At 42.8% G+C, this 15428-nt stretch overlaps 1 protein-coding gene across 1 annotated transcript in view; it reads right to left on the minus strand.

Annotated features, from left to right (window-relative positions):
- LOC121000660 (cytoplasmic dynein 1 intermediate chain 1) overlaps window positions 1-15428 on the minus strand; it is a 382322-nt gene that overhangs the window by 57314 nt on the left and 309580 nt on the right. Inside the window, exons 13-14 of the mRNA XM_040431238.1 lie at window positions 10863-11003; window positions 3136-3261 (exon numbers count right to left, since the gene is read on the minus strand). Coding sequence (XP_040287172.1) covers window positions 3136-3261; window positions 10863-11003 — 267 coding nt within the window. The remainder of the gene's footprint in view (window positions 1-3135; window positions 3262-10862; window positions 11004-15428) is intronic.

A 15428-nucleotide genomic window follows, 5' to 3' on the forward strand; every position in this document is an offset into this window, starting at 1 on the left:
AACAATCGTTTTAGCAGCCCAATGACAGACCATCACTGTGTGAAAAGAAGTCGCCCATGTTCAATAGTTTTGTCCGATAGTCAGACGAAAGAACTTTCGTTCAAAGGAAGATCATTTGTGGATGAAAGATCTTTCTTTGAAAGAACGTTTCCAGAAAGATCTTTAGTCCATCGCCCAGTTTCATTGAATGTGTATGGCTAGTTTGAGGAACTGTAATGGCCAACATGTACTACGTGTGGCCATGTCTGTGAATCAATCTTCAACCAGATGACTGTCCAACTGCTGTTCAACCCTCAACCAACTTCTACCTAATGTGTATGGCCACTTTTACAGTTGTCTCTCCTCCTGTACATCCCATAGTGACCTCGAGGGAGGGGGATAGAGGAACTTTTCTTCATGTCATCACCCCTCTTTACCAATCTTAGAGTGTTACGGTCATCATTCATCCTGTACCAGTGACCCCAGAAGGATACTGGAAATGTTACCAAGCAAAGAGTGAAAGCAGCTACTGATCTAATCATCCCCTGTACTTCATCAGGCCACTTGTCAACTCTGTGACTCAGATATTTAATGGCATCTAAATTGCAGAGATTTATTTAATCTCTTTATTTTTGGTGAATATTTGATGATATGTACATGTTGACATATACGTAGATATAAGGGACATGGATGAACTATGGATATCTTGAACTTCTATTTAAGGAAATGATATATATTTAAGACTTTCACAGCTTTAATTCAAAATTGCATGATGACGCCCAAAATTGTATAGTTTTTACTTTTGTGCATCATAAGTAATGAAAATTGTCCTGAAACCACACACCCACACCCCCATAGTGAAAAGGTTGAAGGCACATTGTCATTTGAAAGTTGGCTTAGAAGAAGTGTCAGACGGGCAAAGTTAGACATGGGTATAACACTAACAGTCTACTCTGAGATAATATTATAAGGGATGCAGGACCATGATCAAGGAGGACACATCGACAACCTATGCTAATGAAAAGGAAGAAGAAACAGAGATGGCCCAGTTAACCACAGTCCATATGGTCTATAAGGTCACATCGACGATCATAGGCGATGCTCGGACCTCCCTTTATAAACTAGGACAGAGCGATGCCCTGTACTTGGGGAAATCGAGCCGTCCTTGTATTACATAGATGTCCATTACATGGGCAACCATATAATATTTTATAGTTGGCTGATTTTTGGTGGTTGCCAGGGGCAGGACCTGAAAATATCACCTGACTGGCACGGCAGTTGTTTTCTGAACAGACAATCCCTTTCAAGAAGGTGGTAGGACATCAACTAAAATGCTCCTCTAGCCAAACACGAATACTGGCCAACAGACTCCTTTCGTTGAGTTGTGTTTTCTTCTCATCAGTTTCTGACTACTCCCCGTCAGCCATTTTAGCTCTCAAGGACCTAAATACTCTGTCATCTGGTCACCTCCAAAAATAAAAAAATAAACATAATAGTTCTCCTGAACCCTTATGTATCTATGTTCAGCTTTTCTCTTATCCGCTCATTCATTTGTGTTCCAGACATCTCCTCTCCTAAGTTTATGGTACAAAGGGAGGTTACTTCCTGTCAGCCATTTTTATTCGACAGGGCCTACTATCTGTGTCACCTGTTCCATTTGGAAATTCCTATTTTTGGCACCTTGCGTTGGAAATTTTAGCCTTCAAAAACCCCAAGCTCTGCAGATACAGAGATATAAAAGAGTGCAGAACACCTATCAATCTTTGCTGACAGGCAGTAACTTCTTGTGTAAAAAAAAACAAACTGATGTCTGTAGCATGAAGTGGTCCAGGATCAGGAAAACATGGCTCCCTTATTCTAGAAACAGCGCCACACCTGTGAATGGGCTGTGTCTGGTATTGCAGTTCAGCAAAATTTACGTAAATGTCAACAGATGTGGTGCAATTTATGAACTTAAGTGGTCACGTATTACATACCATGGACAACCCCTTAAAGAAAAGACAAACTTAACACAGTTTCCACCATCCTCAAGCTCAGTAAGGTTTTCATTGTTGGCAGGAGGAGTGCATGGAGTTATATGACAAGCTTTCTTCTCATCGTAATTCTCAGAATTTCCTTTGGGTTTCCTTGGTTTTAGCTATCAGCGTAACATAATAGATATATCCAAGGCTGTTGATGTTTCTTCCTCCAGTCCAGCTTATATCACCACAACTGCCTGGAAGCTGCAGAGAGCAGACCACTGATCTTACCACCACCAACTAGAGAAATGAGGGTGAGGGCACAGAGCTACAGTGAGGCCCCTCCAAATGGCCACCTCCTTATCTAGACCAGATTTCCTGTGAGAGATTTTAGTCCTGTCATATACTTTACCTACTGACCATCTTCTTTGAGAAGACCACCTCTCCAGGAGGCCATATTGAACTGAATTTTGTTTGGTTGTCGCAAAGAGGTTTTACTGTAGTAGAAAGTAATGGATCAACTATCAAAGGGGTATTCCCATCTCAGACAGATAGATAGGTGAACAGACAGATAGACAGACATATATGAGATATAGATAGATAGATAGATAGATAGACATATATAAGATAGAGATATATAGATAGACAGAGACAGAGACAGATATATAGGATATATATGAGATATATAATAATAGATACGAGATAGATAGATAGATAGATAGATAGATAGATAGATAGATAGATAGAGATAGATAAATAGATAGATAGATAATAGATAGATAGCTTTCTATGCTGTAAAATAATGAAGTAATACTCAGCTCACCGATCCTCTGCCCCCCCCCCCATTCCATTGCTTGCGGCACTAGGGACATGTGACGCTGCAGCCAATCCCTAATCTGCTACAGACAGTGATTGGCTGCAGTGGTGCACGTCTGTCTTGAGAGAGACCATAAAGTAGAGACCGTGATGAGATCCAGAAAGCACCGGAACAGGAGTGACAGGGGATCGGTAAGGCGAGTATAGCTTGTCAGGTGACAACGGTCACAAGCTGAAAGAATGTAGAAACCCTACTGCCACCATGATGCAGCATGCGGCCCTTTATTATGGGATTTTTAGAAAGTTTCACCAATGACAATCAATCGTATAACACTGAATGAAAGCTCACCCCTGACTGGTACATATATCACATGCTTCATACCTCTCCGACATCGTAGATCCAGATCCGTCCTTCGGAGTCGCCGACCGCCACTTCTCGGCCGCTCTGAGCCCAGCGGACCCTGTTGAGCGCGGACGCTCCTTCCACGGTTGTGCTCGCAGTGGGGACCTTCCATTTTGTTGGAAAAAGAAAACATAAAAACTATTACTACGGTGGGCGAGGACAAAGATAATACAGACTTGAAAACAGTCAGTGCAGTTAGATGGGTTGCACGCCCCCCTGCAGACATCTCCTGGTAACTCCTGGCGTGGGAAAACAGGGATTTATTGTTCTCGGATCACATCCCCCACTGGGCAAAAAAATTTAATAAAAAAATACAAGGTATATTTTTCCGTAATATATGGCACAGAGTTTTATTTCCCTGTTATTCCCGAAAAGTATGCAGTGCAGACCACAACAGCCTAACATCCGGCCGTGCGGCTCTGAGCACTTGATAACTTGGAACATTCCTTGACTACAACTCCCAGCATGTCTGCCTAACTGACAGATAAACCATCACTCTACACCATTATTCTCCATGCGCAAATATGTCTTCTATGCAACTGCACTCCTTTCGGGAGTGAGTTCTTTTGCCTGTCCTTTAAAGGGAGCCTGTCAGCAAGAAGGTACCTAATAAGATTTTTCCTGAGTGGGATTCGGTCTAAAGCCGGCCTTAAACACATCCCCCGCCCCAGCACTGCCAAGTCCATGGAAAGTTAATGAAGCGATGATTTTGGAATGTGGAAGGGAAATCAAATATAAGAAATTTAAAAGGGGTTGTCCAGTTTAGAAAACCCTTTTTGATGCAGAGGGGGTTCCTCGTTGAGGACCTTCATGTATTATTGCCTACTCCACCTCTGGAGGACCTAGCAGGTCAGTGCATTATATGGACAGTCAACTGATTTCCATGAGAACTGTGTAATACTTAATTTCCCCTGCGGAGGCGCTGCAGGGAAACTGAACACTTCCTGCCAGGCTCCTACATAGATTAACCTGATCACTGTGAATTCTAGCAATGGGACGCCCTGTGGTCAGTTTATCATCAGTAAGCGACTGCACATAGCAGGCTACCCCCTGAGCTGCTCCTACACATCCGATTCAGCTTGCCCAAAATCAGCCATTGTGGGTAGGTGTGGCTTTTAGGTGGCATGCTGTACCCTAACAGTCCTCCCAACAACAGATATCAAGAAAAAACCTTCACCATCCTGATCCTTTCTTGTGCCCCTGTCACCCTCTCCCACTAAAATGGCCCATATTAGCCAAGTGCATCTTCATGTTTACCGAGAAGTTGGGGGTGATGGCGGGCCAAACTGGTACGGCGGTCTCAACTCATAAGCATGGCCAGCATCACTGGATATTGCTGGAGCGCTATGCATTGTACTGACCTAGCGAATAAGCACTGTGTGTCTATGGCCAGATTTGCACATCCATCTAAGGCTACTTTCACACTTGCGTTGTTCTTTTCCGGCATAGAGTTCCGTCACAGGGGCTCTATACCGGAAAAGAACTGATCAGGTATGTCCCCATGCATTCTGAATGGAGAGTAATCCGTTCAGTTTGCATCAGGATGTCTTCAGTTCAGTCGTTTTGACTGATCAGGCAAAAGAGAAAACCGTAGCATGCTACGGTTTTATCTCCGGCTAAAAAAACTGAAGACTTGCCTGAATGCCGGATCAGGCATTTTTTCCCATAGGAATGTATTAGTGCCGGATCCGTCCTTCCGGTATGCGCATGCGCAGACTGAAAAAAAGGTGAAAAAATAAATGCCGGATCCGTTTTTGCCGGATGACACCGGAAAGATGGATCCGGCATTTCAATGCATTTTTTCGACTGATCAGGCATTTTTAAGACTGATCAGGATCCTGATCAGTCTTACTAATGCCATCAGTTAGCATACATTTTGCCTGATCCGGCAGGCAGTTCCGGCGACGGAACTGCTTGCCGGATCTCTCTGCCGCAAGTGTGAAAGTTGCCTAAGGCCGTATTCACACCTGCAGTTTTCGTGCAGTTTTATTTATTTATTTAATTTTTTAGCCAAAATTAAGAAATAAGTACAATAAAGTAAAGCAATGCCTTTTCCGCTCTGTTTAGGATCCACTCCTGGCTTTGGCTAAAAAAAACTGCACCAGAAACTGGACTGAAAATTGTATGTGTAAATACGACCTAAACCTCATCTGTATAATTTGGGCTCACGTAATATTTTGTAGCAGTAAGGGCTCATGCACACGACCGTTTTTCACGGATCCGTTCAGTATCTGAGTTTATTTTTCCTCTAATTTAAGTCCTCTTCCGTTTCGTTATTGCACAAAACATATCCGTATGGTTTCCGTGTTTGATTCGTTTTTTGCGTATCGGAAACGGAAACACTAACTTATTAATCACCAAACACATGAGTAATATGGGCTGGGCAGAGCATTTCTACAGTATGGATGACGTACGGATGTGTTCCGTGTGCGTTCCATATTTTTCGCGGACCCATTGACTTGAATGGGGCCTCGGACAGTGATTTGCGGACAATAATAGGACATGGGCTACTTTTTTGCGGAACGGCCATGTGGACAAACGGAAACGGAATGCACACGTAGTACCTTCTGTATTTTCTACAGCCCCATTGAAGTGAATGGCTCCGCATACGGTCCGCAAAAAAACAAAAAACGGAACGGAAGCGGAAAGAAAATACGTTTGTGTGCCTGAGCCCTAAAGCAGTGTCTGACCATGTGAATACACCCTAAGGGCCCGTTCACAAAACATTTTTTGCCACTGATTTTCATTCGTTTTCTGCGCCAAAAAACACTCCCAATCTTTTTTTTTCCACGCTGAAAAAAACAAACGTGGAAAAAAGAAGCAGCTCGCTGCTCTGTCTTGGAGCGGAATCCGCGCTGATTCTCCCATTGAAGTGAAAGGGAAGCTGGGAAAAAAAAAAAAAACGCCCCAAAAACCAGAAAATCAGCTAATTTTGTCAGCGCGGTTTCAAATCCATTGTGTGAACATTCCCTAAGATTTCTCTCATGAGCCTTTTTAAGTCCTTTACTTGAAACGTCCCTAATGTCAACGCAAGCCATTTTATCCCCAAAAAAAAAAGCTTCAACCAATGTCCAACATCAGGAAAAAAAAAAAAAAAATTCCGGATGTGCCAAATACGGACCGAAAAACTGAAGTAAACACGACCTGTTTTCAAGCTTCATAATTATTTCAGTATGAATGAGGCCTAAGAAAACAGGCGAACATCTGTCCGACCAGACACAAGCCTTACAATACTAGGTCTTAGCCCAATAGAAGTAAAAAAAATTATTTTTAGTTTTTCCCTGTATTCATTTAATTACATACATTCTTTTTGCATTTTTATGCATTTTGTTTTTATAGTTATTTACACAATCATTTATTTACTTTTATGCCTTTATTACAGACGCCTATATAAACCTATATACTTTGCCCTGATGTATCCCTTTCCATTTTTATAACAAAGCCACGTAGCGCGATATATTTTGCCCTACCTTTAAAAAAAAAATTGACGCCCGTCCGCCATACGGAAGGGTGTATAAACAGACCTTTTTGTCTGTACTAAAATATAACTTGGAAACATAAAAAAAATTAAAAAATAAAAATTGGGTAGAACGGGCGTCGGTCCGGATTTCTATGCAGGATGCCAGCTGTTCTAATGGCCGTCCACTCAATACAGAAAAAAAATTCCGGGCTAAATACAGTGTTTTTTTTGGTCTGACACATTAATATCTGGATGCTCATGGCGTCTCTTTTTGTCACAGCTCCCTCAGCGGAGACTATGAAAGTGAACCTCTGTTCCTTGGAACAAAAGCACTCAGCATGGCGAGCCATCAATTCTGCCGACCGGTGAACTGCGACTACTCTACAATTCTCAATGTGAGTTAAACTACTGTACTGACACAGTCCTTTAGCGATTGGACGGGGGTAGCAATTGGCAGAGATGAGACTACTATTTGATTTAATACAAATACTATTGTACCGGGCCGCATTCGACGGGTTGCGGAATACCCCTATTTCTCCATGCAGGGCCCTCCTAACGTATTATTAAATGGCGGATGGGATTTAAGCTCTGGAGAGAAAAGTATATTCATGTAAATGCCATGTACTAAGCTGTTGGCTGGACTGTGTACAAGGAGATTCAATCCTTAACCCCTAGTGGTGCCATGCCAAATGTTAAAAAAAAAAACGTAATCTGGAATGATTTTAAAAAAATATATAATAATTCTCAAAAATTTTCAAAAAATTCACTTAAAAAATTGGAATGAATGAAGCAGGGGATGATTTTTTTTTTTTTTTTTTTGTTTCTACATGTAAATGAAGCTACAGGAATCTGCAGTGTAATTATGGAATTAAATCAGTCTTTTACTGAATGGCTTTGGTCACATGGTTCTTTTATCCGTCCCCCTTTTCAGAAAATATATCAATTCAATTGGCGAAGCCCGCTGTTACCCTACTGACGACCGTTTATTATAACGTAACCAAGAATGAAGAAAAATATATCTAAAAAAAAAATAAAAAATGACACGTCGTTCCTTAAAAATATGGGGCAAATGCACTAAGAGAATGTGTTAAAAAATAACGTGTTTGCGGCTGGCCTGAGTATTATTTTTTTATTGAATGGTATATATTGGTTTAAAAAAATATATAAAGCTTAAAAGCTAAATTTTTCTACTGTTTTTAGAGACGAGAGTAGTCATTTTCTGGAAGTTGGGTAACTCCTTCGCCTATAAGACGTCTTATAGGCGAAGGAGTTACCCAACTTCCAGAAAATGACTACTCTCGTCTCTAAAAACAGTAGAAAAATTTAGCTTTTAAGCTTTATTTTTTTTTTTAACCAATATATACCATTCAATAAAAAAAAAATATTGAGATTAGACAAATTTTCAGACCGTCAAAAATGATCTCCAAGCTCAAACTAATTTCAGGTTTTAATTACCAAGAAATCCTTTACAATGTCATTAAGTTAATAAAGATGTATTACAAGCCAGTCCAAAAAAACAAAAAACAGCAAAAATGACCTGCACTGATTCTTAATAAAATTTACATTTAATATGAAGTCCCTCTTAGGAAGAAAAAAAACAAAGTTTTTTTTTTTTATAGTTTCAATTAAGCTGTTCAGCAAAATGATTAACAGCCTATTTTAATAAGATTATTTCTATATTATAACAAAAGATTTTGGCTGCAATTAATACGGCCTCAAATGTATTTTTTTTTTAAGTTTTTCATTTTAATAATATCTAAAGAATATATTAAACTATTTCCCCCCCCCAAAAAAAAAAAAGATTTTTTTTTTTTCCAGCTCAGTCAGCCTTCTATATCCTCCAGCACTAGGCTTCCTAATTAAAAAGGCTGCCGCACTTCCTGCCTGAAACACTTCAAAAGCTTCTCCCAGGCAGTCTCGATTGAGATACGGTAGCAGTCATTTACCTGTAGCTGAGTAAAAACCACAAAATTGGCAATCCCCTCCAATTATAGAAAATCAAAGAATATTTTTTTTTCTAGAACGTATTTGCAAAAATACATTTTTAGAAAACAATATAAAAAAATAAAATGTAAAATTAAAAAAATTAAAATAATAATTTCTAAACTATTTCAAATGTTATTCAAAATTAGATTTAAATTTCTTATTTGCTATGGAATTTATAAAGGAAAGACAAATCTTTTATTATAAAAAAAAAAAAAATTGTAAAAAAAACAACAAAATTTGCCGTGGCCTTCTAGACCTCCATATTACAACAGGGTGACTGTCACGCTGCCTGATTTCCCTTATTTTATTTTACAATAGCTGAAAATCAAAGCTCCTCCACCAATAATTAGATGTTCAATTCCCCGAACCGCTTCTCGTTCCAGGTGAGGAATGAGCGAATTATAATATCATTATCCGTCAGCCCTCAAACGCTTCATTCATCATTAAATTACAGATGTGATTAAACTTTTATACATTTTACCAATATAATAAAAGCAACCTCCTCAAATAAAAAAAAAATTGTATCATTTTTGGTTCAATGCTGAAACAGAACGAATTAACCTCATCGTTACCAGCGGAAAGTGGATGATTTTAGAAATATTTGGCATTTTTTCCCCCCAAATGGTTCATTATACGACAATATATATTGAGCTTCATCATCAATTGGGGCGATCAATACAACAACGGTGTCAAATCTAATGTAGGGGGTGATGGAAAATTAGCGCGCCCACCTTTAAAAGGAATTCTAAATTTTAGAATTAGATCGGAAATTAACACAAATTTTTTTTTTTGGGGGGGGGGGGGATAAAAATTCTGGAGCCGGATAAAATGTCCATTCAACAAAAGAAATGTAAAAACATTAAAAAAAAAAAAACAAGTCAGTAAAAATCCTTCATTCTGGCAGCTGAATGGTGAGGAACTCTGATAGTCTGGAACAGAATCAGAAAGCTGGGGGGAGATTTAGAGACCCCCAAAGTGTGAGACAGGCGCCCAGTAATCCAGAAAAATGTAGGCTCATATTGTATTCATGCCGGATTAAAGGATTTGTGTTTGTTTTTACATCTTGTATAATGTCACATTAGAATAAAAGCCTAAAAGGGACTAAAAAAAGTGATAAATGTTATGCGCCTTCTGGTGCGATGGCTGATTGACCCTGGGGATTTTTTCAATAATTAAAAAAAAAACAATAACAATAATAATAATATAATAATATAAAAAATATTGATAATAAAAAGGAATCATAAAGAATGATTATGTATGGGAACCAGAATTTATAACCCCCCCCCCCCCCCCCCCCCAAAATTGAGGAGACAGACAAATACCTAAAAGTCATCATCAACATACTGAAGGTATCGGTTTGTGGTAAAATACTGTAATCTAGAAGATACCGCCATTATAAACAAATCATTGGAATAATTAATATGAATAATAATAATAATGTTAATTTTTACTTTGGAAATAAGTGCATAATAATAATAGGTTTTCAACTCATCAAGACAATAAGTGTGATGCACATGCAATAATAACATAAAGATAAATAATGCAAGAAAGATACATGTAAAATGCAGTATTTATGGCACAATGATAAGAGTAGTAGTAGTAATAATAGTTATGATTATTAATATTACATGAACAGTAATATACACAATGTCTTAGAAGTTAACGGCGCGCTAAAATAACTATAAAATGGATCACAAATAGCGATATAGCAGTAGATGTAAATATATAACTATAATATCATGATAATATGGAACACAAAGATAAATGCTAGATATGAAGTAATGATAATATAATTATTATTAGACATTATAATGTGAGGTGGAAAATAAATTACTAAATGTCATCGATGTAAATAGTAGTAAAACAAATTATGTCCAATATGTGTGACTTTAAAACTGTATGAAACATACACAATATAAATATTACATTTTAATTTGCTTTTTTTTTTTTATTAGATGACATTATAACATTTTAACTCAATCATTTAAAAAATGTTAAAAAAAAAAGTATACTAAAAATGACTAATATAGAAGATAAAAATAAAATGTAGAAAAATACAAAAATGGCATAAAACAGAAGGTAAAAATAATCAATATGAAAATAAAAGGTAAGAATAATAACTAGGCAAAACATTTAAAAAAAATAATGAAATAATACTGTTAAAAAAAATATGAAAACGATAAAACCTAAAACAAGACCTGTATAGAGCTAAATGTGGAGCGGCCGGAGGAGAAGCGGTGACAGGCGCCGCTCTTCTCACCTCGGTGTCGTTGTTCAGGTTCCACAGGTCCAGCCGGCCCATCCCGTCCACACAGGCGAAGAGCGCGGGGTGCTGCGGGGACCACATGACGTCGTACACATAGTCTGCGTTATCTTCGAAGGAGTAGAGCGGCTTGTTGTGCTGGAAGAGAGGACAGGGCTGAGCTCGGCGCCATCATTACTAACTTTACACATTTCTCTCATAAAAAGTGCAGAGACGTGAAGGGGCCATACTGGGGCGTCACTGTGTGCCCGGAGGGGGCCCCCCATTATCAGGTACCGGCTCCCCTGCACTATATAGGTGGGCAGGTAGAGGAAGTGCCCACCACAGGGGCACCAGGAGGGCTCCCTGCACGAATGACTCCAGCCGCAGCTGATAAGGAGACGGCTTCCTATGAGAAGACGCTGCGGCTAACGACAGGGCCGGATCTGCTGCAGGCTTCCGGCGCCATCTAGTGGACGCGCGGCGCCATGACAGCCGGTAGAGTTCTACTGAGAGGCGCGCGCCGCCCTCTCCTTCCATCTCCTGACTTCTGCGCTTTCACCCTCCTCAGGCCTAGTTCACATTTCCATTTAGACATTAGGCCTCCTGCACACAAACGTTGTGTGGCCGTATTGCGGCCCGCATACGGCAGGTCTGCAATACACGGGCACAGGCCCTTGTGCACTCCGCATCAGGGATGCGGACCCATTCACTTGAATGGGTCCGCAATCACGGAGATGCGGAATGGAAGCACGGATCGGAAGCACTACGGAGTGCTTCCGTGTGGTGTTTCTGTCCGTGCTTCCGCACCGCATAAAAAATAGAACTTGTTCTATTTTTTTTGCGGTGCGGACGGATCACGGACCCATTCAAGTTGAATGGGCCTCGATCCGTCCCAGGCCACCGCACAGACGTTGTCCCGTGCATTGGGGACCGCAAATTGCGGCCCCTAATGCACGGAACGGATGCACGTTTGTGTGCAAGAGGCCTAATAGGAGATTCTTTGGAAATTAATGTTCAGCTGAGCAACATCAGTGAATTACGGATGATAAAAACGGACACGGTGATCCTTCACGGATGAAACACGTACGCTTTTTTTCACAGACGTGACACTGACACGCAAATGTGAACGAGGCCTCGGTGGTTCCTTCATCCTTTGTAGCTGATGTTAGTTTAGTGTTGACAGGAGTTGTTACCTGAGCATTTGGCTGCACCTTGTAAACCAGGCATCAGAAACTACAACTCCCAGAATGCTCTGTTCACTTCTTCGGCTTGCACGCTGGGAGTTGTAGTTTCACAGCAGCTGACGCTTGCTGACCCCAGTTCTAAACAGTCCAGAGGTGGAACCAGAAGCTCTTGGGCCCCAATTTAAGATCCGACCGTAACCATCATGTGTCTTCTCATGGGACAAAGGAGCCTCTGGTGAAAAAATGGGGAGAGGGGGTCTTATCCAGCATGCCTCAGGTACCCCTGCATTTCACACAAACAGTCAGCTATAACATCCAACCATAGAGATAGACCTCCTGGCCACTCTGGGGTCCTTGGATGGGGGGGGGCTCAGTCCCCTTTTGCTAACCTATGCAGACCTTCTTCTCCAGAAGCAGAGTTGTATCTAGATTCTCCTCCACCATGGCCACCGTTCCGGTTTTCTACACTATTCCTGTATCTAAATACCATGACCAAAGCAGAGCAGCGTCTAGGTGCCCCCCTGTCACCCGGCACTAGCTACGGCCCTGTCCAGAAGAACCGCAATGTTGGCCAGAAAAAAGGGAACGGTAAATTGATCCAAGAGTCAGGAAAATGGGGACGAAAGTACAAGAGGGCGTCCTGTCCTGAGTGCCCCAGCACCATCATGAGCTGAGAACATGTGTGGTCCGCCCAGGAACCCCCACACACATCCAAGGAGCACCCCATTCTATACACCTATTTGGATATGCTTCACCTACTTTGCGACCAAGAACATTAGGACCTCCCCAATAGGGCATCTTATAAAGGGGACACAGGACAATTGTAGTGACACGTGCCTTTAAATGGCTCCTGAAAGCTGATCTGGTGCGGATCCGTGGATTCAAGTCTTATCGCAGTTTGCGGTCCCCAACGCACGGGCAACATCTGTGCGGCTGCTTCAGACGTATCCAACTTGAATGGGTCCGTGATCCGTCTGCACAACAAGTTCTATTATTTGGCGGTACGGAGAGCGCTCCGTAGTGCTTTTGTGGGGTTCCGTGCCTCCGTCCTGCACCAACCTTCTGGATTGCGGACCCATTCAAGTTGCAGGGGTGCATGAGCCCTAATTGTCCTCTGCAGGATACAGCAGCAGCAAAGTGGATGAGATTTTAAGAAATCAGCAGAATGTGGGGAAAAAATCAGCACGGAAAGTGACCTGCGGTGCGGACTTTGAATCAGCAGCATATCAAGTCTTTCTGCGAATTTTCACTACAAATTTCACTCCACATTTGGACGTAGCCAGTGGTAAGGTCATGTTCAGACTGTGGATTTTGGTGCCTTTTCCTCACCAGAGCCCGCCTGGAACCTGCTCTCAATCTGCCCCCTATTCTTTTCCATGGGAAATAATTTTTTTCCCATGCATTAATTGATAATTTGCATCATGGGAAAAAAAATCATTTTAGTGCAAATTCAACAAGGAAAGTCCCATTGAACTCAATGGAGGGCTAAACACGACAGCAAAATCTGCACCAGAAATGGCTACAGAAACATACATAAAAAACAAACAAACTGCTAAACCGTGAGTGGACACCTGCCGAATGGAGCTAAACCGTGAGTAAACACCTGCCGAATGGAGCTAAACCGTGAGTGGACACGTGCCGAATGGAGCTAAACCATGAGTGGACACTTGCCGAATGGAGCTAAACCGTGAGTGGACACCTGCCGAATGGAGCTAAACCGTGAGTAAACACCTGCCGAATGGAGCTAAACCGCGAGTGGACACGTGCCGAATGGAGCTAAACCATGAGTGGACACTTGCCGAATGGAGCTAAACCGCGAGTGGACACCTGCCGAATGGAGCTAAACCGTGAGTGGACACCTGCCGAATGGAGCTAAACCGTGAGTGGACACCTGCCGAATGGAGCTAAACCGCGAGTGGACACCTGCCGAATGGAGCTAAACCGTGAGTGGACACCTGCCGAATGGAGCTAAACCGCGAGTGGACACCTGCCGAATGGAGCTAAAACGCGAGTGGACACCTGCCAATGGCGCTAAACCGTGAGTGGACACCTGCCAAATGGAGCTAAACCGTGAGTGGACACCTGCCGAATGGCGCAAAACCGCGAGTGGACACCTGCAGAATGGCGCTAAACAGCGAGTGGTCACCTGCCGAATGGAGCTAAACCGCGAGTGGACACGTGCCGAATGGAGCTAAACCATGAGTGGACACTTGCCGAATGGAGCTAAACCGCGAGTGGACACCTGCCGAATGGAGCTAAACCGTGAGTGGACACCTGCCGAATGGAGCTAAACTGTGAGTGGACACCTGCCGAATGGAGCTAAACCGCGAGTGGACACCTGCCGAATGGAGCTAAACCGTGAGTGGACACCTGCCGAATGGAGCTAAACCGCGAGTGGACACCTGCCGAATGGAGCTAAAACGCGAGTGGACACCTGCCAATGGCGCTAAACCGTGAGTGGACACCTGCCAAATGGAGCTAAACCGTGAGTGGACACCTGCCGAATGGCGCAAAACCGCGAGTGGACACCTGCAGAATGGCGCTAAACAGCGAGTGGTCACCTGCCGAATGGAGCTAAACCGCGAGTGGACACGTGCCGAATGGAGCTAAACCATGAGTGGACACTTGCCGAATGGAGCTAAACCGCGAGTGGACACCTGCCGAATGGAGCTAAACCGTGAGTGGACACCTGCCGAATGGAGCTAAACTGTGAGTGGACACCTGCCGAATGGAGCTAAACCGCGAGTGGACACCTGCCGAATGGAGCTAAACCGTGAGTGGACACCTGCCGAATGGAGCTAAACCGCGAGTGGACACCTGCCAATGGCGCTAAACCGTGAGTGGACACCTGCCAAATGGAGCTAAACCGTGAGTGGACACCTGCCGAATGGCGCAAAACCGCGAGTGGACACCTGCAGAATGGCGCTAAACAGCGAGTGGTCACCTGCTGAATGGAGCTAAATCATGAGTGGACACCTGCCGAATGGCGCAAAACCGTGAGTGGACACCTGCAGAATGGAGCAAAACCGCGAGTGGACACCTGCAGAATGGCGCTAAACAGCGAGTGGACACCTGGCGAATGGAGCTAAACAGCGAGTGGTCACCTGCCGAATGGAGCTAAACCGTGAGTGTACACCTGCCGAATGGAGCTAAACCGTGAGTGGACACCTGCCGAATGGAGCTAAACCGCGGGTGGACACCTGCCGAATGGAGCTAAACCGCGAGTGGACACCTGCCGAATGGCGCAAAACTGCGAGTGGTCACCTGCTGAATGGAGCTAAATCATGAGTGGACACCTTCCGAATGGAGCTAAATCATGAGTGGACACCTGCCGAATGGCGCAAAACCGCGAGTGGACACCTGCCGAATGGAGCTAAACCGCGAGTGGACACCTGCC

Source organism: Bufo bufo, chromosome 5, assembly GCF_905171765.1.
Source record: "Bufo bufo chromosome 5, aBufBuf1.1, whole genome shotgun sequence".
Classification (NCBI taxonomy): domain Eukaryota; kingdom Metazoa; phylum Chordata; class Amphibia; order Anura; family Bufonidae; genus Bufo; species Bufo bufo.